Source organism: Octopus sinensis, unplaced genomic scaffold (assembly GCF_006345805.1).
Source record: "Octopus sinensis unplaced genomic scaffold, ASM634580v1 Contig13674, whole genome shotgun sequence".
Lineage (NCBI taxonomy): Eukaryota > Metazoa > Mollusca > Cephalopoda > Octopoda > Octopodidae > Octopus > Octopus sinensis.
Genome location: NW_021833026.1, coordinates 202,765 through 229,210, shown reverse-complemented (window position 1 = coordinate 229,210; position 26,446 = coordinate 202,765). Strand labels below are relative to the sequence as shown.

At 38.0% G+C, this 26,446-nt stretch overlaps 3 protein-coding genes, 1 non-coding gene and 1 pseudogene across 4 annotated transcripts; 1 reads left to right on the top strand and 4 right to left on the bottom strand.

Moving 5' to 3' along the window:
• Positions 1-9,435: 9,435 nt before the first annotated feature.
• On the bottom strand, positions 9,436-9,507 carry Trnad-guc. The gene has a single exon. It is a non-coding gene; the product is annotated as a tRNA-Asp (tRNA).
• Positions 9,508-16,974: 7,467 nt separating this feature from the next.
• On the top strand, positions 16,975-17,847 carry LOC115229789 (splicing factor 3A subunit 3-like; the record flags this gene model as incomplete). The annotated part of the gene is made up of 1 exon (XM_036499341.1): positions 16,975-17,847. A coding segment is annotated over one exon (873 nt), but the record flags the coding sequence as incomplete, so codon positions are not given.
• Positions 17,848-18,725: 878 nt separating this feature from the next.
• LOC115229788 lies at positions 18,726-19,349 on the bottom strand. The gene has a single exon (XM_029800083.1). It carries the CDS (start codon positions 19,347-19,349, stop codon positions 18,726-18,728), a length of 624 nt encoding a protein of 207 aa, XP_029655943.1.
• A 67-nt stretch (positions 19,350-19,416) lies between these two features.
• LOC115229787 lies at positions 19,417-20,064 on the bottom strand. The gene has a single exon (XM_029800082.1). It carries the CDS (start codon positions 20,062-20,064, stop codon positions 19,417-19,419), a length of 648 nt encoding a protein of 215 aa, XP_029655942.1.
• Positions 20,065-24,639: 4,575 nt separating this feature from the next.
• Positions 24,640-25,256, bottom strand: LOC115229785 (annotated as a pseudogene).
• Positions 25,257-26,446: the final 1,190 nt, after the last annotated feature.

Below are 26,446 nucleotides of genomic sequence, written 5' to 3'. Positions count from 1 at the left end.
ATGCTTTTATTTTGTCCTTTTGAGAGAATAAATGTAGTTGTGGTCCCTGCATTGATTTATTCAATATACTCAATTTCCCAAAAATGTCAACTAAATAGGCAAATTTGACAATAAAGTCATCATCCCTGAACACTTTGCATCTTCAATATCATTTTCATCAAGAAAATCTGCAACTTGATCTTTGAGTTCAAACACCCTTCTAATCACTTTTGCACGAGATAGCCAGCGTACCTCACAATAGTATAAAAGCGATGTATTTTGAATCCATATCTTCACACAGCTTTGCAAAAAGCTTAGCTCTTAAAGGACTGTGTTTTATGTAGTTTATAACTTTTGTAATTTGCGCAAAAATATCGTTCAGTTCTGGACTCATATTCTTTGAGACAAGTGCTGATCTGTGCAGCATGCAGTGCGTCCAGATAATTTCTGGTGCTCTGTTTTTTACAAGAGCTTAAAAACCAGATTTATTTCCTGACATTTATTGTGCTCCGTCTGTACAAAGTCCAACACAATTGATCCATTCTATGTTGTTTTCTTCAAAAAAGTATCAATTATATTAAAAATTTCATTGCCTGTGGTCCTTTCAGGAAATAATAAATCTTCTATTATTGTACTTTCTTCAGCATATCTGACATATGCAATTAAATGTGCATTTTTATTTATGTCAGCTCCCTCATCAACTTGTATAGCAAAATTACAGTTACGTAGTCGAGAAACCAACTGATCACAAAGATCTTCAGATATGTCATCAATTCTTCTAGCGACTGTGTTATCAGCAAGCGGTATTTGCTGTAATTGTTTTGCATAGGATTCGCCAAACATTGCTTCAACCATATCGATAGCTGCTGGCAAAACTAGAGTTTCTCCGATATTGTGCGGTTTCTTGCATTTTGCAATCCTGTAAGAAACTTTGTACGATGCTAGTAAAGCATTTGAAGAGACAGAAACAAGTTTTTTTAACAATTTTTCGTTTGGTTATCAAACTCTTCTAATTTTCTTTTAAAAAATTCTTCAGACTTATGGACATGTTCAGAATGCATCGTTTCAAAATGTCTTCTTAATTTGCATGGCCTCATACTATCTGCTGCAAGTGTTTTGAGGCAAAGCAAACAGAGGGGTTTTTCCATAGAATCAACAAAGATACGTGTGAATCCTAACAATAAGTAAGATGGAAAGTATTTTCTTGTCTTTGGAGTGGTATTGATTATATTCCAATCATTTTGATTTTTTGAACCATCGTCAAAATCTTTATTATTCGTGAATTTTCTTTTGCAACCACTCAAGAATTTATTCATGTGTTAAAATTTTTAACACATGAATAAATTAAATAAATTTTTGAAAAAATATAATTTTTAAATTAATAACTCTTATTATCGGAATATAGTCACGTTTTTACATAGATATAATTTTTTAAAAATGTTTCTGAAATACTTTTCGCGCCTCCCTTGACACGAGTCAACGCCTCCCTAGGGAGGCGCGCCTCCCCATTTGGAAACCTCTGCTCTAGAGTCGGCTGGTTTCCCTTCCACCCTAGAGCCAGTCGGCCTTTCCCGGAGCGACGGCAAGCGTCCCGACGGGATGACGACCTTTCCTTTTAGGGAAGGCAAGTCCCTGGTTTGGATGCCACGTGTGTCGACTCTTTTTCGGCGACAATGCTTCCCAGGACTGTCGCAAACCCGGGTTCCGCCAGTGCGCTGGCTGAAGAGACAAAGATGACGAAATACCGGTGTATTTCGGACGCTTTTGAGTTTGCCCCCCTCGCCTTCGAACCTCTGGAATCGTCGGAAAGGCTGCGACTCAACTCCTCACCGCCATTGGTAGAAAAATCTCCACAAAAACAAACGACCGGAGGGAGACGAGCTGGCTGTTCCAGCGAATCTCGGTTGCTGTGCTCCGCGGAAACTGCCACTCAATACGCAGCGCGGCATCGTTGAACTGACCCTCAGGCCCTCGACAATTCCCTTAGCCACCCAATTGCTTACTTTTTTCTTTCTAGTTTGATATTTAATAGTAAAAAAAAAAAAAAAACTTGTAAGTTTGTGTGAAGATTATTTTAATTGCATTGACATGAAACGGGGTGGTTTCAAAGTTGTATCAAGCCTGTATGGAAAAATTATCAGTTTAAAACCAAACCAGAACATACATTCAGGCACTTGTGATGAAGAAGACACTAGAAAGCATGGCGGTGGAGCATAGGAATGGCATTCATATGCTTCGACAAGAATTCATTACACCAACTATCCAGTTGATTGAAATGAAAAACCGATTTTGCAAAGACCCTTCGGATAAAATTATGAATGATTCGTAAAATGTAAATAATAGTGCGTTGGTGAATATTTCTCCCAAGAAGAGTAAAATCTCAGAAGACCAGGGTCAATGAATTAGTTAATTTCTCACTTTTGGTTTAGTTAATACATTTTCTTGATAGAAATAATAGTATTTCACTATTGTGCTGAAAAACAAATTTAATTTGGATTATGGAAGCTGGTGTGGCTCATTAAAAGGCCAAAGTGAAGATTGTATAAGTTGTCCAAGAAATAGAGGCTTTGAAGTTTTTCTTTAGATCCGAGAAAGGTCATTCCAAAGTGTTTCATTTGCAATCGTTTGGATCAATTCGATTGCCAATTTTGTCTTGAATACTTTATCATGTCATATACTGATTTGAATAGTGAAAATAATTACTTTAAATAATTACAGACATTGAGGTTTTATTCTAAGCCACAAGACAATTTTTATTTAAATAATTACCTAATAAATAACATTATTTATTTCAATAGACAATTCCAAACCACAAATGAATAGCTTTAATGGCAATTTTTAAATCGGAATAAAGATAACATTAAAAAAGAAATTTGGTTAAAACATTGAATCTGAGTAGGTGATTCGGGGGGATTTAATTTTGGCAATATTCTTATTGACTAAGTCCAGAATGAGTTCCTAAACAATGAAATTTCGAATAAAACATAGTTGTTTTTCAAACAAACAGCCCTGTATTTGATACCGGCAAACATTCGCCGATCAAAATTTTCCAGGGCCTCCCGAAAGTCTTTCTGAAAATAAATATAATCCTTACAATGAAAGGGTAACGGGCTATTTTTTCCACAATTTTGGCTCTGCCGCTGAAGTACCCCCTCGCTTCATTGTTGCTTACAAGATAGTTTTCAAAAATCTTGATTTTAGATAAAACATGTTCCTACAAGATAAGCAGTCAATATACTTGGATAGCCACTCCAAAGTTGTTTCCGTCCTCAATCTTTGGAATTAGAAAATTTATCCACATTTTTATCTACAAATTGGACAGTAAGTTTACATTAATTATATCCTTTATCATTTTATTGGTAAATAAGGTTTCCATTTTGATCAATTCTCCAATCGCGTGATTGGTCTCCACACTCTCTTTTGGCGGCATCCACAACATATCGTTTAACTTCATGCCAAACTGTTTAACTTCTTTCCCGAAATTCGAAAGTACGCATTCATTTGTTGGAGAGTTATTGGAGTTCTCTATTTCTCTCTGTTGGGGGATACAATTCTAGTGGTTAGTAGGAAATAAAACCGTCAGGAATAGTGCTTCGGGTGTCGGGATTTTTGTTTTAACAGTGATGTTCCGATCTTTTTTTAAAAGGGGGGACTATATTTAGATGGGAAAATAAACTTTGATGAAATCATTTAGATCGTCGATTCGTTTCCTTATTTTGGATTTTAGCAAAAGCTCGACCTAAGGTTTGAGACTGAGAGAGTCACCTCTTGGTTGATTTCTTCAAAATAAGTTGACATTCTAGCAGATTTCAAAACAAAAAAATTTTTATGAAAAATATTTTATAGATTTACGCAACTAAATACTACCGATTATTAAATTATGTAATCCTTTTAATAATTTATTTCATTAATAAATTTAAATTAAAATACTTAAATAATAAAAAAACAAAAGAAATTTAGAAAAGACCCAAGAATCTAGGAAACACGCACACACAAGAAAAAGAAAAAATGAAGTGAAGATCATTCCTTAATTCTACAATTAGTTAAAATTAACTGTTATCATTAAAAATAAAATGTGTATCCTGCCCAAGCAGAGTTATAAATATTATGGCGCTCGCGGCTAAGACTGTTAAAAATTAAAAGAAATTACAAGAAACACAAAAAACAACTTAAGGATTCGCGATCTATAAAACGCGTTAAAGGATTAATTAAAATTCAGCTATTACTCGTCATTAATTAACAGTATTTTATATCTTTCTAAACCTTAATGTGATTAGACTTCATTATATAAAATCATAAATAGTTATCTATGAATTGAAATTATTTAGATTATATTTAGAAAGGAATTTATTTTGCTAATAATGTTACTTGAAAAATTTAACTAATCACATTCGTTTAAGTATCATTGTTGTCTTTTCAAAAAAATTATTTATTATTTTTTTTAATTAATTCATATTTCCACAACATTGATTTTATTATTTGGAAAGTAATCTAAACCGCAGAAAAGCTAAATTACATTTATTGATATTACAGTCTGACCCTGCCCCAATAAAACTTCAGCCTTACAACACCCTCTATATTTGGAGCACTTTTATTTCTAAAGTCCATTTTATAGCAGTTTATTCAATTTTCTACCTATAGAATACTAAAAAATTATTGACCCCGTTTATTGGGGCATTTTAAAAATAATTTTATATAAAATTTTTATACGTTATTTTATTTTAAATTATAGTGTAGAGTTTAGTGATCATGCCACAAAAACTTGCTTTGCTTTAAACAAAAATTTGTTTAAGTGTTGGTAAACTCCATATTTAAAAGGGAAATATCCAAGATGTTTAAAGTTGGGAAGGGAACAGTATCTAGAATAAAAATAGAAGCTAAACAAGGATTTGATTCAAATTCTATTCCTGACGCAGTCCTATACAAAAACTATGAATCGGATCTATCATCGAAACTTGATCGTCTGGTGTTTGAACTTTTCATTGAATCTCAGGCAAGGTGGGATTTTAATTTCCGAATGTTTAATTTAAAATATTGCCAGAAATATCACGACTCGGATAAAGTAATATTGGAGAGAAAATTAGCGATTACTTTTTTAAATTGATAAATAAAATGGATTTTTTAATTTTTAAATGCTCTTTTTGAAAAAAAGTATAAATTATCATACCCTCTGTATTTGAATCTGGGGCGGATTTCTATTGGGGCAGAAGTTCAACTGTAATAGTTTCTTAATATTATCTCAGAATGATTTCATGACAAAATTGTATTCAAATACATAATTATTATTTGTGAAAAAAAATTTCGAATAATAATGAAATATGAAATGTTGTTTATTTTTAACGTAGATTTTCTCCAAGAAGTCAATTTTCTCTAACCACCTGTCAAAAATAACTAAAGCTATGAATTCTCACTTAGTTTCCTAAATTTAGAGTAATTATTTCCTTTACTACAGAAGACTTTCTAAAGATTTTCGAGTCGTGGTAGATATTTCCAAAATATCTAGCCATTTTTACCAAAAACGCATCCATAGAAAATAATTATTAAAAATCAGGATTATTTCCCATTGATTTCCAATTTTATAAATCTGACTATTTTTATTTGTAGATTCAATTACGTAAAAGTGTCTACATTACTATTTGAAAATATCAAATTTTGAAAAAAAGAATAAAAAGTGTAACGTTGATGCTCTGTTACTTGTTTGAAGCTGTACATCCAGCTTTTAAAAAATCTAATGCATAACAGCGTAATTTGTTAACTAAAACATAATTTTTTATTGACTTTAAATCCAGTATTCCTAAATAAATAAGTGCACGCTAAAAATTCAATATAAAAATTTAAAAAATTGCAACCTTTAAATGGGGCTATGATTTTTTAAATGGTTTTGGAAACGGTATAGAGATTATAATCGTGATCGTCTGATTATTTTTAGTCAACAGTTTTTATCTAAAAGTGGTAAATGAGATCAAGCAAAAAAGAGATTATTCGAGCTAACCACATTAGAAAAAAATATTTAAGATAAGAAATTATAAAAATTTATGATATTAAAAATTCAAATGAGAAACAGAAATCGTTATATCGTACAACTGAATATAGAAATTAGAAAACTAATTGGTGAATTTTTATTTTGATTGTTTTAGAAGTAAAAATAAACTTTTAACAAATTTTGTTTTATTAAATTGTCTCCAAAAATTTCTGACTGAATTCTTAAAAAATGATAATACTGAAAACCGATGATAATCTCTGCGGTTCTTTTATCAAAAATATATATATACTCATTAAGTGATCTAAACAATATTTGCGATTGAAATTTAAAATTTCATTTAAAAAATTCATTTATTAGCAAAAATTCATTAGTAAATAGTCAAAAATGATCGCCAATGTAATAATACTTTATGCTGCATTTGTAAGTTTGAAAGGTGTCTGATCTAAAATTTTATGTTTGTAGAATGCAAAAGCTGGGAATTGGGAAAGTCCAGATTTGGTTCTCCCAAAAAGCAATACAGTCTCTATAAAAAAATTTATTTTGGTTGTACTGAGATTATCGGCGCTCTTGAACTTTCCAACCTTGAGTTGAACAAAGACGACAATTTGGATTTCCTAGCAAATATAAGTCGAGTTTGCCCAAAAACTGACATTTTAAGATTCGGGACTACCTCATGCTCTATAAAATCACAGGACAGTCGTTTAGTCTTCCAAACCTCCGTGTCATCGAAGGGAAACGGCTTTATTACTCCCAAGCTATATTCCTCTCTACACTAAATTTCGAAGAATTCAAACTCCCACAACTCGCTGGTAATTTTGTTATTCAGACTAGCAGCAATTTTGCAGGGAAATGTTCGAGTTCATCTGACCACGCTAAAATATTTTAAAACAATATTTTTCCCAGAAATATTTAAGCCTATTTTGAAAACAATAACAACGTTCCTGTTTTTTGCAACTCTCACTGCCCCATTTTAAATTTTACACGACACTGTTGGGGACCAGGCGTCAATGATTGTCAAAAATGCATTATTCGTACATAAACGTAATAGTTTCGAAGGTTATATGCAACAAAAAGTGCGAAAACCGCTGCTTCGGTAAAGAATCTCTCGAATGCTGCCACGACCAGTGTATTGGAGGATGCTTTGGTCAAAATCATTCCGAATGCAATGTAAGTCCCATTACAGGCACTCCTTAGATATGCAGGAATTACAATCTAAACGGTTCCTGTGTGGAGAGTTGTCCGAAAATGTCAATCCCCGACATAAACGGGAACCTCGTGCACAACAATGACGGGTACTACGAACTAAATGGAAAATGCGTAAAGAAATGTCCACGTAACTTCATGTTCTCTACATAAGCTCCTTACTTTCACGACTACAGAAGTAGTCTCTGTCTAAGCGATTGTGGAGACGGCTACAAAGGAGTGGATAACACTTGTAAGGCTTGTGAGGGAGAAGACCAACGAACACACCGCTGTTTCTATTACGACAAGTCAAGGACAACAGTGAGGTAATTCTGCAAAATTTACATCCAAGAATTGTTTCTACCATTTCATGTTTTTTGATCATTGGCTTGATTTTGATTCTTGTCGTTACAACAAATCTTCGTAGGAAAGTCATGTATGAAGAAAACATACATGTAATCATATCTTTACATCTGACCTAGTTACTGCATGAAACCGGAATCCCCCCAGACATGTCCGTCTTGCAGACCTTTGACGAAAAAGATTTGATTTTGCAAAAAAAGATTGGAGAAGGATCTTTTGGAACTGTATATAAAGTAATAAAACTAATCAAACATTCAAGGCCACGTTGGTCTCTAAAAGTCAAGGAAAAGGAAAGAGCGTCGCAGTGAAAGAACTGACCCGTTGCATGGAGGACATTACTGGTTTTGAAAACGAGATCAAAGTTTTGGTATCGTCCAACTATTGCCATTGCGTCAAACTTATCGGAATTTGCATGACAATAAACATCAAACTGATAATGGAATTGTGCGAAAACGGCTGTCTCCTCAAAAATATAAAGCAAGAAAGGGACTCTTTGACTCCAAAGCAAATGCTCAAGTGGGCCTATCAAATTGCAGATGTATTTGATGCATATTTGTGATTTAAAGGGGATGAACTACTTAGAGTTCATTGGGGTGGTCCACTGCGATCTAGCCGCAAGAAATGTCCTTCGTAAATTAATTTTAACACGTTTTAGTTGATAGTAATTATGACATCAAGATAGCAGATTTTGGACTGTCAAAAATGATGAACAAACATTATTTATATAAAAATGGCCGAAAGGTATGATTGGGCAGTCTGACCAGCAGTTTGCAGTCAGATGGATGGCCCCGGAGTGTTTGGAGTTATCTTTACACTCCCACAAGTCAGACGTGTGGAGTTTTGGGGTTACGTTGTGGGAGATTTTTACATATGGACATATCCCTTACGCTCATCTACAAAGCAATGAAATTCAAGTTTTTTTGAATCGAGGAAGACGTCTTCCCCAGCCGAAAACGGCTTCGATTGATATATTTTTACTCTTTCATAAGTTTATAGTATTTACCCAGTCAAATTGTAAGGTTGGCAACTGGATGCCAAAATGAGACCCAATTTTGAGGAACTTTTTAAAAGTTTGAGAACAATGTACTGTGATGCCGACAGATACTTATTAGTCTTTTGTTTTTTATAATTAGTTTTAGAAAGTTGTGGGCAAAGTCGTGGAAAATCATTTTAGTCTGACCATGACTCATTCTACTTAAAAATCAGGTCATATTGCCTTTTCTATGGAAGTTGACGCAATTATTAACGCCTTTCATTTAATCTTTAAACATCTTCACTAATAAACATAAAAAAGATATAACAAATAAGCAGGAACCAACAATCATCTAACTACTTAATTATGCTTTCTCAAGTACTCATTGTTAAGCATTCGCCCATAGTTTCTAGTCAAATGGTCGAAAGTTTTTCTTGCAAAGTGGCAGTGTACTGAAAAATAAATTTAGATCTTAAGTAAACTATAGATAGCATTCCCTTAATTCGAGAAAAATTTGTCACAGGTACAAGCCATCGAGAAGACTCAGTAGTCTCCACTAAACAATTAAAAAGTATGGAATGGAACGACTTTTCTGTATTTATTTCAATAAGATAATTTTTTGAACTTGTTTTAAAAGACCAATCAATAAATTACCAAGATCTTCAATTTTTTATTTACAGTTAAGTTACCCGAATTCCACTTATATTTTGGGCAACAATTTTGAACTCATATCCTTGTCTTCCATTACTCAAAGAAAATAAAGACAGTCATAAATCCCGCCAGGAGCGTAGCTTTGTTACTCAACCCTGCAAGATTAGTTGCAAACTTTTCAGCCATCGCGAGAAATCTTTCCAAATCTTTGGCTGGAAGAGTAAACCACTTCTGTGGCCCACTGATTCTTATCGCCAAAGATGAGTTGATGAGATAAGGCAAATTCTTTGGGAAGAACAAAAAACTCCCCGACCGGGAATCGAACCCGGGCCACCGCGATGACAACGCGGCATACTAACCATTATACTATCGGGGACATTTTTGAACTCTCTTAGCATATTTAAATTTCTCTCATAATATTATATTTAATTCCCTATCTTCATTGGCGGTGTAACGTTGATTTTAAAATTAATTTTTATTGATACAGTAAAAAACAGTTCATATTTTATTCAGATGTATAATTCAAAAATTAAGGGCGAGGTCTAATTAACAAGTTATAAAACTGTGCAATGCAAGCCGTGATGATACTAATTAGATGTTAAAAAAGTTTATGTTTATAATGAAAAAAATTATAATCTTTAAATTTATAACTAGTAATTTAACTATTCAATTTACCACACCTTCCAATCGGATATGGAAACGCTCAGGAGGCACTTAATGCCTACCGAAAAAAGGACTTCTAAAACTCTGACCCTCGGACATCGTCGTCTCAGGCCGTTCATGTCGGCAGGATCGAACCTTTCAGTAGGATCTCCCTTGCTTGAATCGGGGATCACGGGGATAATAATAATTAACTGGCTTACCCGTGTTTGGTCTTTAATAAAATAAATAAATAAATTCCTACACCACCCGAAAATGTATATCTGTACTTATACGCAGACGATATTACGATCAAATCATTAAACACGGTCCAAATAACGGATGTCACCATGTTTAACCATTCATTGATACTCTGTACAACTGGATTACTCTAAACAGCCTATCTCTATCTCCAACTAAATCATCAGCCACTCTTCTAAAAAATCATATACGAGAACAAAACTTCATTTAGACAATCACACCCAACAAAATTCAAATCTCCCACACCAAAAAATCAAATACTTGAGATGACCTGTGATTTCTTCAACACATTGAAAACCTGACTTATAAATGTAAATATAACATGAATTCCCTCTGATACTCACAGGAACCGACTTTGAAAAATAAAGACTGCCTAACATTCCTATACAAAAAAAGATATTCTTCAAATATTTAACTATGCAAGTCCATCATGGGCGCCCCTGTTGTCAAAAACACTTTTCCAGAAATTAAAATCAATTCTAAACCACTTTTTTTCTTTTTCTTTTCATTGTTATTTGCTATCCAATAATCCATTGTTGCTTCCCTTTCTCTTTTTTGTTTTTCTTTTCCTCTTTCTCTTTCTTTCTATCTCACCAATAATCCATTTATTGCTAATTCTAATTTTCCATATCTATGTCTGTCTGTTCTGTTTGCAATATCCGTAATAATCGGAAAAAGACCATCCGTTGTGACCGTTGTTATGCCTTTTTCCATTTATCCTGCATCAAGCTTTCTAAGAAATCTGCCTCTTCCCTTTCCCGATGGGTTTGCTCTGCTTGCTCTTCTTTCCCCCCGTCATATTTCGCTCCTGCCATCTGTACCGGGTCCTCTGATTTTACTAATCCTATCCCTTCGCCGGACCCCTTCCTGCTTAATCCAGAGTCTGTCTTAAGACTCGCTCGTGATTACCGGGCGTCCTATCGTATTCCTATAAGAATTCCTCGTTCTGCCCGTTTTTCCGCGGCGAAGGCTCTGTCTGCTTTGATCGAGTCAGTCATTTGTGTTCAGTCCATTCCGAATTGGAACCGTTTGTTTTGCTTGCCATATTTGCCCTGGGCTCCCCAGTTCAAGGCTTGGGCTCGGTAAAATCCCTTTCCTCTTCCATCAAGGAAAATATTAATAAGTTCATGGAGGATTCCTTCATTCTGCCTCCTCTTCTGGGCAAGTCCCATGAACCAACTACTCTTAAAGATAATCGTATTCGTTTACGCAAACGTGTCAATTCCTGCCTTATGGCGCATGATGTCGGCTCTGCGGTCCGTATTCTTTCGTCTTCCGATTCCGTCCGTTCGATAACCCCGGATGTCCTCAAAATTCTCAGCGCCAAGCACCCGGCTGGCGATGTCCCTGCCTTTTGTGCCCGGACCCCTGAGGAGGTCTCGATCGCCTCTTCATCTGTCCAACAACTTTTGTTTGCTTTGAAATCTTTCAGGGGGAACAGTAGTGGTGGTGTTGACGGTCTCCGTCCCATTCACTTAATGGACCTCATCTCCAATACTGCTGAGGCTGGAAACCGTCTTTCTCAATCCATTGCCAAGCTTTGTAACCTATTTCTCCGTGGGGACATATCCGAGCATGCCAGACTGCTCTTCTTCTCTGCGAACCTGTCTGCTTTGGGGAAGAAAGACGGCGGCATCAGACCTATTGCCGTCGGGAACGTTTTTCGTCGCTTGTTTGCAAAGGTCGGATGCAAGCTTGTAATTCCTTCTATTAGCGACGAACTCCAGCCCATTCAGTTGGGTGTGGGGGTACCTGGTGGGTGCGAGGCCTCGGTCCACGCTGCCCGGTGTTTCATTGAATCGGCTCGTCTCTCAGAGCGGCCCCAGTTATTATTAAAATTGGATGTGAAGAACGCTTTCAATTCGCTCAATAGAAAGCATCTTCTTGAGGTTTGCAAGGCCAGAATTCCTTCTCTGCTGCCCTTCATTTTTCTTTCTTATGGTAACCCGAGCCTCTTGGTTGCTGGCGATTCTTTCATTTCGTCTTCCTGTGGCGTACAGCAAGGCGATCCTTTGGGTCCTTTATTATTTGCCCTCTCGGTGGACTTTGTCGCCCGCAGGATTGCGTCCCCTCTTAATATTTGGTATTTGGACGACTGTACTATTGGTGGTCCGCCCGACATTTTGCTAAACGACTTGCAATCTCTACTCCCGGCGTTGTCATCTATTGGTCTTGAAATCAATTCTCTAAAATCTGAAATCGTTAATCTTAACGTCGAAGACCTCACCTTCGAAGACCTTTTTGCCCAGTTTCATGGCCTCTTGCCCGATCTGAGGCAGACCTCTCATTCTGAACTTGAAATCCTGGGTGCCCCGATCCACCACCAATCGGTCTCTCGTATTCTCGATTCCAAGAGAAATGCTCTTGCTTCTCTTTGTGATAAACTTGTGGACATCGATCCCCATCCCGCTTTTTTTATCCTCAAAAACTTTCTTTTGATTCCGAGGATCAATTATGTCCTAAGGAGTTCCTGTTGCTTTTCTGTTCCCTCTGCTTTGGAGTCTTTTGACGCTCTGGTGCGTTCTTAAGCCGAGATTATTTTTAACGTCAAGTTCGATGATGTCGGTTGGCGTCAGGCCAAACTTCCTGTTCCTTTTGGTGGGCTTGGGCTCCGCTCGGCTCTCGACATTTCTCTTCCCGCTTTCCTTCATCGTCTTCAGGATTGTATCTTCTTGTCCATAAGATTCTTGAAAAATCGCCCGGATCTCGTTTGGACTCTGATATTAATTCTGCACTTTTGCTTTGGAAGGAAAAAGGGCTTGAGTTCCCTTCTGATAGGTCCCTCCAACGTGAATGGGATAAAATTCTTAGTAAGCATCATGCGGACTCGTTGGAGGCTCTCCTGAACCAGCACAGACTGGCTTGTTACCGTGCCAGCCGCCAACCGCATTCTGGCTCTTGGCTTAACTGCCTTCCTTCGACCCATTTGGACACCTGTCTTGACTCCGACGCCCTCCGTTTTGGCATTTGCCTCCGCCTCGGACTTCCGATCTGTAGTCCCCACCCCTGCCGGTGCGGATCTACTATGGACGTATACGGGCTCCATGCCCTCTCCTGCAAGAAAAGCGCGGGTCGTATTCCACGCCATTCGGCGATTAACAGAATCATTCTCGACTCACTCGAAAAGGCCGGCTACCCTCTGTCCTTGAGCCTAAGGGTCTCGACCGTGGTGACGGGAAAAGGCCGGACGGCTCTACGTTGTTCTCGTTTTATTCTGGGAGACCTTTGGTCTGGGATTCCACTTGTGTGGATACCTTCTCAAAGTCTTTCATCAACGAATCGGCCTCTCTTGCTGGGTCTCGTGCTAATAAGGCTGAGCTTTCGAAGTGCCGGAAATATCAGTCTTTGATGGATGACTTTTGGTTTTGGCCAATCGTTGTCGAGACTTCCGGCGTCTTTGGCTCCGGGACCCTCACTTCCCTAAAGAAATTGGGACATCTTTGTTCTTCGCGGTCCAAGGACCCTAGGGAATTTACTTTCCTCATTCAGAGGATCCTGCTGGCTGTCATGCGTGGCAACAGCTGTTCCCTCCGTCTCGCTGGGAGAATTTATTAGTTTGTTGACTTTACTTAGTAGTTTGACCCTATTAAAAAAAAAAAAAATCTAAACCAAACACTCAAAATTATTATGGGTTGTATGAAATCTACTCCTACCGACCATATGCATCAGATAACCAAAACAATTTAAACTTGCAGACTATTTTGACATTTATGGAACCAAATTTTTCGCCTCTAGGTGTATAATCAAAAACCATCTAAGCAATATCACGACAATACGAACTACAATCGCATCCTAAACGCATTCACTAACAAAAAACCATCGAACATAAAAGAACTGTTAACAAAGTCTTTCTTGAAGGAAAATATACAGAGATGAAAATGATCTCAGCCTTAACAAATCATATACGAGAACAAAACTTCATTTAGGCAATCGCACACGGATGAAAATGATCTCAGCCTTAGAGATCGGGTCGAACTTGCAAGATTTCGCTGTGGGCACCATCCTTTACTCTTCGACTACCAAAAAAAACTAGACAAGGATGTTGATCCGACTGTCCAATCTGCCTTGACGGACGACACACAATAAATCAACTTCTCTGGAATGCAAAAACCTTGCCGCTTTATAACCATCATACAAGATTAACCCTATCCTATGGTGTGACCTTATGAAGTCTGTCGGTTTTTTTCGTGCCACATTCCCTTCCAATTTATGGGGGTTAAATAATATTATTAAAGACACATAAAAATTTCATATTAAGACCAGAAATAATTATTTAGTCGAACACTTGACAACCTCAAAAGTGGTTCTTGCGTGCCCAAGACGGTCACCATCTTTTTTAAAAACTTTAAAATTAGTGGATAACCGAGCCATTGGATCATGAACACTCTACAAATTAACAAGAATCGCCACCAGTCTCTTTGGAGGAGGAACAGCACTCGCATCTTCTGCACATTCGGGAGCCGTTATCTCTTCCCCAATGGGAGGAGACCGCGGCTTCCATTCCTCCATCACCTCTCGAAACAAAGTCAGCAAATCAAGAGAGTCATTCCTCTCTTTAAAAACACTCTCAAAATCCGATTCAAAATGCTGCATATTTTTGTATAAAATATTTCGGGTTTTTATAAACAACAAGTCAATTCTTCAATAAAAATGGCATTTGATTTGTACTGACACAACACGTAGAGCACTGAAATAAGACTAAACTCCAACCAGAGAACATATTTGTGTAAATCGTGTTTAACTCGTCTTCCCCCATGTAGTTTGATTCTATTTCCACATCCTCTATCCCCGACCGTCTTCTCCACCGACGAGTCCTCTCTAGCTGTCCCCTACTCGAAAATAACCTTCTCTGGCCTTTGCCCGTTCACATTCGAGGTGATATTGTGAGGAATATACATTCGCAATCTTCTTCCTCCTGTTGAGTATCCCCTTTTGTGACAACTGCTGTGATATTTGACTCTCCAAATCCCTCAATGTCGTGATCTGCCATTCGAATAGTCTCCAAACCTTTTTCTCTCTGTCCCATTCGAGGTTTGTTCTCTTTAGTTCGGCATTAATCCAATTCTTCACGTGGGGAAGACAATCAAGTCTAATTCGCTCTCCCAATTCTTTATTCGCTTTTTTCTTCTGAGAACAGAACTTCTTTGCCAAATTTTCCCAGTCTCCAAAAGATGAACAAACCAACTCGAATTGGTGAGTCAATGTGTCTTCTTTGTATAAACGTCCACAGAACTGCCAATATTTGTGTTTGGTGGAGTCCTCTCCCAGGCAGGACATCCTGAACTTGGAATCTGACTCCTGGGGGTATTTGGAAGCGTATTTGGAGGCGTCCAATTTGGCCACTCTCAGATCGCAGAGTAGATAAATTAGGGAGAGACGATCGGATGAGGAAAGAGAGTAAAAATCGTGGGTTTCGTAGCTGGAAGGGAGTTCTGTCTTGTTGATTTTTCTGAATGACTTTAAAGTAAGGACCAGTCGGCGAAGAGAGGAGTCCCAACTGTCACGACTACACTGATTTGTGTGATTTACGTTGTTTCTCGACGTTTCTTGATGCCAGAGAGAAGGCAAGTCATTATTGAGGAGGTGAGGTTATCTCCTTCATAGGCATCGTTCAATACAGCTTTCTCCAATTGCTAGTCCAGTTAAGTTATAGACTCTACCTGAATGGAAAATGAAGGGGTTTTAAAAATATTTGAGAATACATTACAAACATGTGCTATTGCTGGAGTGCGCCAGTTATTTTGTATTTCTAAGGGGATTAGCATACAAGAAACCATTCATTACAACTATTGATTTAATTATTATTTTAATATATTTTTTATAAAAAATTAAATAATCATGCTTTTTGACATTTTTTCAAATATTATAAATTTATGTAATGTTTTATAGAATAAAGTCATTATTTCACTTCTTTTAATCAAAAGATTCTTTAATTTATTATATTTGATTAGAATTTGCAATTAACACATAGTTTAAATTTTCAATTTAATATATTTTAAAGAAAAGTATAATAAATAATTTAAATAACGTTTCTGTTTTCGTGTGTCATTTCACGTTTCAGGAATGGAGTCTGTATTTGAAACCCAACGCCTTTACCACGAAGAAAGAGAACGTACCTTCATAGCTATGGCTAAAGAGATGATGCAAGAAAAGAAATCCGTATCAACCACTACTAATTCCCTTAGGCTAAAGACCAAATACTCTCCGACCACAAAATAGCTCTTTTACTCCAAGTTATCCACAATATCAATATTCTAGTCATATTTCGACACAACAAGCAAACTTTCCGAACTATACGCCGACAAGTCATTGAGCCCCTTTTAAATGGCAGGTCTCGAGTGGAGGAAAGAAAGGCAGTGAGTTGTCCCAACGAGTTTTCAGAGTTCTACCGTCGCCTAAAACTCATTAAGGACTACCACAAACAGAATCCCAACAAGGTACATTCAGACCCACATTCAGACCTACATTCCTCCTTCTTCCGATTATGCAGACATGGAAAAGATGACCGGAGGACGAGATTTGGAAAGTAGTGATTTGAGAGAGATCGTAGATTTGGTCAATTTCTCAGACGAGGAGGGTTTTGGCCGATTCCTGGATTTGCACGAATGTCACAATATGTACATCAATTTGCACGAAGTGGTGGACTACGTGACATATCTTCGCACATTTGACCGACTTTTTGTCATTCCCAGAGAAAAAAAGCTGGGAAAGTTGTACCAGCAGTTTGTGGTTGTTTGAGGCTATTTGAGGTATTCTACGACACTTCTGGAGTACCTGAAGGGATATCTCTTTAGGATTAAGCCTTTGGTGGACCACGCTCAGGTTTGGACTTGTTTTGTGTTGTAGATGTTTGAGAACACGCAGCGACAGTTTGAGGTCAGTTGGAAGGAAGAAAAGTTCCCGGGATGGGAGGTAGAGGAGAGTGGTTTAGTGGTAGAAAGGCACTGTTGGGGCACTCTCGTTCTCCGGAGCCCGTCTTGACCTGAATGAGTTTTCCTCTGTGGAAGAATTGGAGGCACTTGGGGGAGACAGACTAAAGTCGGCATTAAAAGCAATTGGAGTCAAATGTGGGGGGTATTCGTGTCCTTTCATTGTAAGGACTGTCAAAGAGAGGGCAGCCCGGTTGATGAGTATAAAAGGGAAAGATGTGATCCCAACCTCCCTGTTGACGAAAGACCAGAGAATGGACAGTCGGACCAGGGAGAATGAGCCTCCCGAGATTGCGTGGGTGGAGGCTCAGATCTACGAGTTGTGTGAGCAGTTGGGAGACCATCGAGTTGCCACGATCGAGAACATCCACCGAAAACAAGCCCAGTCCAACGCGGTGGAAGATCTATCAGACCATGAAGAAGTTGTGGATGATGACGACGATTGTGAGCCAGAAGTAGGGCTATACAACCCGAAGAACGTCCCTCTCGGTTGGGACGGGAAGCCAATCCCCTACTGGCTATATAAGCTCCACGGACTCAATCTGAGTTATACGTGTGAGATTTGCGGAAACTATGTGTATAAGGGGCCCAAAGCATTTCAAATGCACTTTGCGGTTTGTGGAGTTGTTATATTGCAGGAGTGGAGGCATGCACACGGAATGCGGTGTCTTGGAATTCCTAACTCGTCCCATTTTGCAAACGTGACTAAAATCAACGAGGCGGTTGAACGTACTATTCGGTTTTCAATTGCAGTGTGGGGTAAGATACAGCTTAAAAAGGACAAGGATCGGTGGAAGGCTGAGATTGAGGAGGAGTTTGAGGACTCGATGGGAAATGTGGTCACTCGCAAGACATATGAGGATTTGAAGAAGCAGGGACTGTTGTAGGATTTTATTATGTTGTGTTTTTTGGTATTCTCGTGTTTGCTAGTTATTTAATTCCAGTAAAATGTGTATATCTTTATTTTGTAAATATAAACAATTTGTAAATATTTAAGTACTAGCTTTTAGGACAGTCTCATTTAATCAAATATCCACGCGTTTTATTTTGAACTTTTCAGAATATTTTTATTCTCACATGGGTAAGTCCTTTCCCAGAAATTTTCAGATTTAGATCAAATTTTTTGAGATGATTTGAGAAATACTGAGTGTTTAAGGATTTGCCGTATTTAGTCATCGAAATCAGCAAATTCATAAGGTTTAATATTAATTAGCCCAATTGTTACCGTCCAATGCGAAACTTTTCTCTTTTAGACAAGTTAAAAAGGAGTTAAAAATGTATTATTTTGGATTTTTATTAGACCTGTTTGACTCTGCAGTTTATTTTTTCAACAAAGAAGAATCTTAATTTAAAACCATCACTATTTTGAATTTTTGTTGATTTTCCGTCTTCATTGATAAAAATTTCTGCCAGATTTGTTCTTAATTTTTTGTTAGAGCCAGTCAGATACCTGCCTATTTTAAAAATTTTTTTATTTCATTTTACATTTTTGTGTTGATTACAAAGAATAAAGCCTTATATGGACAGAGACAGAGACCTTCGGAGTGCGGGGAAAAAATTTAAAGACGGGGACGATCTTAATGTCGGCCAAGATAGAGGGAAATGGGCCAAACTAATAACTCTTATTGTTTCCTGGCTGCACAAGCTTTGTCATGATCTATGCCATCGTGAAAGTGCATAATTATTACTATATCCCCTTACGCAGAGCTATAGTAATTTTAAGGTCCGGATAGACAGAACTTGCCTAATAGAATAGGAACAGTAATTAATTTAATTTATTTAAACCAAGAACATTGTCAAAGCCAGAAAAAAAATTAGGTAATCCCGATATTGTTAATTTTTGATGGCCAGTGTATTTGTGTAAGATACGTAGTTGTTTACGGTGAAAAGAGTCTATAGTCTTCAGTTCAGTGTCCGAGATCCCCCATGTTGACGAGTTATATAGTAGAACAGGCTTTACGAATGCATTATATAGCCTTGATCTGAGGGCCCGATTTATCGGCCAAGCTTGGAGCCATTTTTTACGTATTCTGCTCAGAGCCGCGGTAGCAAGCATCTTTCTGCGAGAAATATCTTCACTGTCTCCAAGTAGGGAGCCGAGTTTGTTGACGTTTCTCAGTGTTTCACCAATTCTGATGTCCATTCGTTTTATCTCCGTCAATTCAGTTTTAGAAGTATTAATTATCAGGAACCATTTGTTAAGCACCCGTGGGGAATTGTTTAGTAGATGAATTAGATCATCTATGTTGTCCGAGGCAAAGTCCACATCGTCGGCATATACAATTTCGGTGATAGAATCATTATAGAAAGTTTTCAAATCTCTCAAGGCGACTTTCAGATAGATTACAAATAGCAGGGGGGAGAGAATCTCCTTGAGGCGTGCCGACATTCGTTTTGATCCGCCTGGAGGAGACTGACCTAATACAAACAGAAAGTTCTGTCTTAGCAAGTAGTAATCATATCATTCTCACTTCATCCACTTCTAGGAAGCTTTCCAGAACCCCAGAAAGTAGATCACGACGAATACAGTCAAAAGCCTTTGACATATCGATACCAAGGATAGCCGTAGCTTTTTTGAATTTTTGCTGGACAGCGCAGCGCCATCTGTGACTCCAGACTATATCAGCTGTGGATCTTCCAGCCCTGAATCCGCTGTGACTGTGGGAGAGATATTCATTAACAGTTCGGGTTATGCGACCGAGTGTAACGAGTGAGAAAAGTTTTCTCAGAGTGTTTAGTAGTATTACAGGACGGAGATTTTCCACCGGACCGGAGGTTTTGTTGGCTTTTTGTATCGGGATGAGTGTGCCTGAGCCCAGTGGGAGTAGGTCATTGGTTGCGATATTGTCAGGTCCAGCTGCCCGACAATTCTTAAGCTTCTTGGAAGCTTGGATGACCTCCTCAACTGCGATTGGCTTATTGAGAGGTGCTGATATGCAAGTAAAGGGGTCAATGTTGTCAGTGTTCAGATTAAATTGATTTTCGAAGTGATCAGCAATTATTTCGGCTTGCTCAGCAGGTTTGTAAATGGTTTTTCTTATGCCATCGGTAATTTTGAGTTTAATGGGTTTTCTTCTTTTGAGAAAACGCATGGCCTGAAACATTTGTGCGCTGTCCTTGAGCCCTTCGATTTCGTTTAGAAAGGTTTCCAGAGTGTCTATGGTTTAGTTTCTTAATGAGTCGTTGTTTTCGTGCTGACGGTTTAGTTTCTTAATGAGTCGTTGTATTCTGGTACGTTCCCTCTTCAGTGCCTGTTTGTTATTATGATCGTTCTTGTTTTCGATTCTGAACTTTAGATCCTTTTGCTCAACGATTACCACCCGAACATCCGGGTGGCAACATCTCCCAGACTGATTATTATTTGGTTGCTTCCAGATGTACTCGTCAGCAGCCGTATGGATACCATTCATAATGGATTATACAAGAAAGACCCGTTCCTATACAAGAGATATAGCTCTCCAATGATTTTTGATAGTTTTCCCGGATGAGGGAGGAGTACAACAGTTTTTCCGTGAGATATCTTTTTCTTGTAGCAGATGGGAGTCTTCGCGCGTTGAGGGGCGCATGGTGTTTCTTGATGTTGAAACGTCCAACGACCATTTTATGATCACTGTCAACCCGAGATCCTCCATATGATCGGGAGTCGAATAAGGCAGCCTTATCGGCCTGTCGACAAAAAATATAATCGATTTGGTTGTAGATTGATGTAGTTTCACCGATCCCATTTGTTCTACTTCCAGTCCATGTGGTCCGATGTCATGCAGCGTGGCAGAAAGCCGTGTTACACAAAAATAGTGAAAAGGTCTCACAGAAATGGACCAGAAGAGTGCCCGGAAAGTTCCTGTACCCACGGCCATATCTGCCAATAAACTGCTCGTCCCCAGAGCGGATGCCAACTTTGGCATTCCAGTCTCGCGCGATGAATAGAGTGGACGAATCCTCCAGGCTTGTGAGTGTCCTGGCTCGCTTCTTGTAAAAGGAGTCTAGTTCGTCGAGATTCTTGGCAATCCTACCACTTTGAGGGGCATAAACATTAATGATAGAAACCATTCCAGATTTGCGTCCGGTACTTATTTTCCGGAAGATTGTTTCGCTTGTGACACGTGTGGGATTATAACTTTGTTTATGTTCCTACGGAATGTGTTAATAATAATCCGGACATTCTCAATCAATTTACACATAAATGATATCGCCATAAAAATTTCGAACAGTATTCAGCTAGGGATCCGACGCATCTTCTAATTCAGCGAGGATCTGAGGGTCTGAGCAGTTGCCATTATGTTTTAACATGGAACTCAGCACCCGTCGTTTTTACAAGTGTTTCGAAAGCAGTTGTCTTTATAAGCCGTTAAGTGAAACTGGAGATATACTTTCCAGTTATACCTGTAGGTTCGAGATCCTTTACAGAATTTTTTGGGCCAGATATGATCCCCAGACACCACAGGCATAACCAATAGAGGCTCGATATATTGTTTGTATATAGTGTTAAACCATGGTTGTTGTATTCCCCTGCATGAACCAAAAAAGACCTTTAAAAGATTTAATCTTCTCGATAGTTTAGTTGAAGATTGTCAATATGCTTGGAGAATAAGAATTGAATGTCGAGGGACAGTAATAAAATAGGAACAGTCACATCGTTATAGTTTTAGTCTAATTTATTTATTTATTTAGGAGCAAAAACACCTTCATAACCATAATTAACTATTTCAGGTGATCCCAGCATCTTTTAGAAACCTTCGCAGCTTTTCTTTGTGTTCTACAGCGCATCGTCTAAGACAGGGGTGTCAAACATGCGGCCCGCGGCCCTCAGCGTACTTTGCCAAACATAAGTGCGGTCTGATTTAATGGATATAAAATGCAAAAAATTATTTTTATTTTTTTTACATTTAATTAAATTTTTTAATTGTATTTATAAATCGTGTTTGTTAATGTCACGTGCTTCTTCTGGAATAAAAAAGAAACGGTGCTTGAAAGATGAACGGAGAAGTAAAGATAACTTTATAAAACTACTACAAATTCTCTTTGAATATGGGTTTGATTTGAAGAAGTTTGTATGTTTATGCACTGATGGTGCTTCGAATATGGTTGACGACATGCTGGCGTTGCCGCTAAATTGCGAACTGAAATAGAAAAGGTAAATCCCGGGTCATCATTTGCTCATTTTCATTATATTATTCATCAGCAATATTTGTGCTCAAAGATATTAAAAATGGAAAATACCATTAGTTTGGTCACGAAAACAGTAAACTATATCAGAGGTCATCCCCTCAACCACCGGCAGTTTAGTAAACAGTTCAGCGACATTCCTTTTTATACTCCAGTCCTCTGGTTATCACTTCACAAAGTTGTTAAAAGATTTTATTTGTTGAGATCGGAAATAATTTTATTTATGGAGATGAAAGGGCAAAACACAGACGAAATGAAAAGCCAATCTTGGATCAGGAGTACTGTTGATGCACATAATGTAATGAATTTTTCTCAGTATGAAAAACAACTAGAATCGTTGTTAAAGGAATTTCAAGAAAGATTTAATGATTTTTGGTCTTTTGAACAACAATTTTCATTATTCGCATCACCATTCTCTTTTAATGTTTCCAATGCAGATGAAAGTTTACAAATGGAACTATTGGAAATCCAACCAGATTCTATACTTAAAGCTAAATATTTGGAGGTTGGAATACCTGCTTTCTTTTCATATCTTTCTGGAAAGTTTAAAAACTTTAAAAAGTTTGCAACAAAAATCATTGGTATGTTTGGTTCGACATATGTGTGTGAACAGCTTTTTTCATTTATGAAAAGCACAAAAACTGCTCAAAGAACAGGACTAACTGATGAACATTTATTCTCTTTAATAAAAGTCGGAACTACACGAATAGCTCAGCCTGACATATCAAAAATTGTATCTAAAAAAAGATGTCAATCCTCTGGAAGCAGCTCTCACCAAAATTAAGGGGCGATGATTGAATAATTTAGTTTCTCTTATTTTGGTTATTCATCATAATAAATATCAGAACTAATATTCCCTTAATGAGAAATTATTATAAATGCGGCCCTCAAAGCGAAATGAGTTTGACACCCCTGGTCTAAGAGGTCGGGGGTCCAGAACATGGACTTTTTTCCTGAGGTCTCCACCGTTTTCTTTCACGATTTCTTCTAGTCCCTTTGGTTGAATTTTGTTCCCAGGTTCGTTTAATTTGGTTCCTCCATTGGTAACCTTTATCGACGTTGACAGTAATTTTATAGAGTGTACATATTCATTTGTGACATTATCAAGAATGAAATCTATAAAATTACTTACTTATCTCAAGTACACCCAAATAACGATATCCATTTACTTTTTCCAAAGTTTCATAATTATTTAACATTTGTTATTGTCTTTTTAGATTTATCTCCAATCCATTCATCTACCGTTTCTATCATTTTAATAACATTTTTTAGAGCAAATGATTTGTGGAATATTTCAACATATTTTTATCCACCAGATTAATTTAGAGTTTAGAAGCATAAAGTTATGGATCCTACCTAAAGGAACTATTACCGTCAGGAATAGTTGTGAAGATAATAAATGTCCCTACAAAATTCCCGACTATTTTTTCAAAGCCAATTTTTCTTTACATTTTGCTTGCAGACTATCCCTTTCATAAAATTTATAATCCAAAGAAGTATCCAAAAAATGCAATAAATGAAATAAGAAATCGTGATCGAAATAATCGAAAGCCAGGCAGAGTAAGATCATTTCCATGTTTCTCTGTTAAGCATTAATTTATAAAGCCGTGTTTTTTAGCATTTGAAACGGCTTCCTCGTCTTTAGCTGGTTATCAGACATTATCCCAAACACATCCACAATATCTGAAAATTTTTCATTAACAAGTTTTTAAAGTGAAAGTCTTCCGGTGTCTGCCAATCATATTTTTTAGGCATCAGGTACGTTATCCCAGTGTGGACAATTCTCTTTAATAAAATTTTATTATGACTCAATTATGTAAATTCTATCTTGAATTATTTAATTAAGAATCCAGATCGTCAGTGATTTCTCTTTGCTTGAAATAAGAGTTTGCCACAAATTTCTCTTCATTTTCCATTTCTGCGTCAAAGTAATTGTTCAGCTGAGTGTCCTCCCGGCATGCCAGCTCCACAAGTTGATTGGCAGCAGAGGCGTACTCTTCAATGTCTACTTCCACTCCGTGTCTGTGTTCAATGAGCATACTTTCCAGCGTCTTCTTTAGCACAACCGACTGGATGTATGTACTAGTTCCTTCTCCAATTGATAACTTATCCGTGTGACTTTTATAGAACTTTGAGACAACTCCATCCCATGTCAGGACAATTGGAATAATCTGTACTTTTGCTTAATCGACAGTTCGTTTGCAAGCAGATCGTATTTGTGAAATTTAAATAACCATATAATAGAATAAAAAGGATTAAATAGTAATTATTAGTTTTTTAATAAAGAGTGTGCAACAGCACGAGCATCCAATCTCTTCAAATCTTTGTAAGTCTGTCCATTCCCGACGAACAAGATGGGCTGCCCAGTCACATAGGTCATCGAGAGGGCAGCACCGACCTGATCATCCACAGTGTCAAACTTTGTCAGAAATATAGCATCGATATGACGAGGCCGTCTACCACCCGAAAACTGTTGCAGGGCTTTGTCGAATTTAACCAGTTGGTCCACTCCATCATTCCCCACCAACGCCTCTCCCACGAACAAGAGCAAGTCCGGCTGATTGGAGTGCACCAACTACAACGTAATAAACTATCATTGCCTTCGAAAGTGACCTCATCAGTGGTTCATTGTTCTGCATTCTCCCTGCAGTGTCTATCAAAACGACATCAAAGTTGCGGCTACGAGCTAAAAATGACCAAAGCCCAAAACCCTCAGAAATAGCCCCACAAGCGATTCCATCAGCGTCCCGACCATATCCCCGTTCGTAGAGAGCGACACATTCGACCTCGACCCCATCTCCCATGTCCTGTGGTGGATAGAGGGATGCCATCCTCCGATAGTGAGTACGTAGTTGTTCCACTGCCCCTGAACGGAATGTATCACAAGCAGCAATCATAACACGATAGCCATTCTCTATCAACCAAAAACACACCTCCAATTCAAATAAGAAAGCACTTTGGAAAGACTGGTGGATTTGCCGACTCCATTGACCCCACAAAACACGATTGAGTATGGAGGCCTCATGTCCTGTTTTTTCTGCAACACATCCCGAAGGACGTCTATTCGTCTGTTTGGAGTCAGTATCTGTACACAGCAGTCGTAGAGGGCATCCTTCATGGCCCTCTTCATGGCTAAGACTCACAGAAAACCCACAACTTGTGAACGTGGACAGTCTCTTTCCGACCAAATTAGACTTGACAGATTCACATATTTTATCACAGACGTCCACAGCCACATTCTTTCCTGTTAAAGGTGATTTGAGTGGACAGACCAGTCAGATGGCGGTGCATTGTCTTCACGATTGGGGTCAGGTCGTCCTCCTCCACAGCCCTCCCCTCCAAAATACCCTTGGAGGCCGAAATTATCCGATTGAACAGAGAAGGGGTGTTCTGAACACTCCCTCTGTCATTGTCCTCCTCGGAAGAGACGTCCAAAGGGGCCAATTCCCCCTTCATTCCTCCAATCTCCACGTTGGACAGAGGAATAGTCGACTCTACGTGATCCTTGCTGTAATCCAGGACTTGTCCGTCAGTCACCTCCGTGTCAAATTCGTCCCATTTCCGGTTATTTTTCTTTTTGGGTTCTGGTTTTGAGATTTTGGGCACTTTGAGGTGGTTCCTTCCATTGGGGACACCATTTTTGGGGTTTATTGGCTTTTTTATGGACGCAATCGTTTTTTGCGACTTTTCCGATTGTTCAAATGTCCGCATTTTCCTATTCTATAAACATTGGAGTCCCACCGAGGCACACTTAGAGTGGATTTGTACTCGTCTTCTCTGTTTTTATAAAGTTGGGAAAATATCGTTCTGAACAGGTCGAAATTGGCATTCCAAAACGTGTTTCCAACCATCTCCGTTCTGTACTGTTCGGCGAACCTCAGTTTGACGTCGTCCAACAGAACGTCCACAAAAGGCAGGTTTAGTGCGTTTCTGTAGCCGGCCTGTGCTGTTAGGGTGTTGGGGTACTGTATGGATTATGTTTAGTTCATTGTCAATGCGGAATTTAAATAAATGGGAGTCCTGCTCAAAGTTGTATTGGTCTACTCTTTGCTGAAAAATGAGGAATTGTGTAAAATACTTCAATGATTGCACTTTTTATCATTTTGTTGATAGATTTCTCGAATTTTGCGTGGTTGTTGTTTATACAGAGTAATACAATTCCTCCTTTGGTGAATATCGAAAACAGGTCCAACATTAAACAAAGCTTCGTGTTTATAATTTGAATTTAAAATATTTAATTTTTTTATTCCTAAATAATGATATTAACTTTAGTTATTAAGTGAAACTAATAATTAAAGCAGTACTACACGTAGTTTTCCT

Excerpts from the sequence above, each read along its gene's own strand:
- LOC115229787 (XM_029800082.1), bottom strand. The coding sequence starts at position 20,064 with ATGTTTCAGGCCATGCGTTTTCTCAAAAGAAGAAAACCCATTAAACTC.
- LOC115229788 (XM_029800083.1), bottom strand. The coding sequence starts at position 19,349 with ATGTCGGCACGCCTCAAGGAGATTCTCTCCCCCCTGCTATTTGTAATC.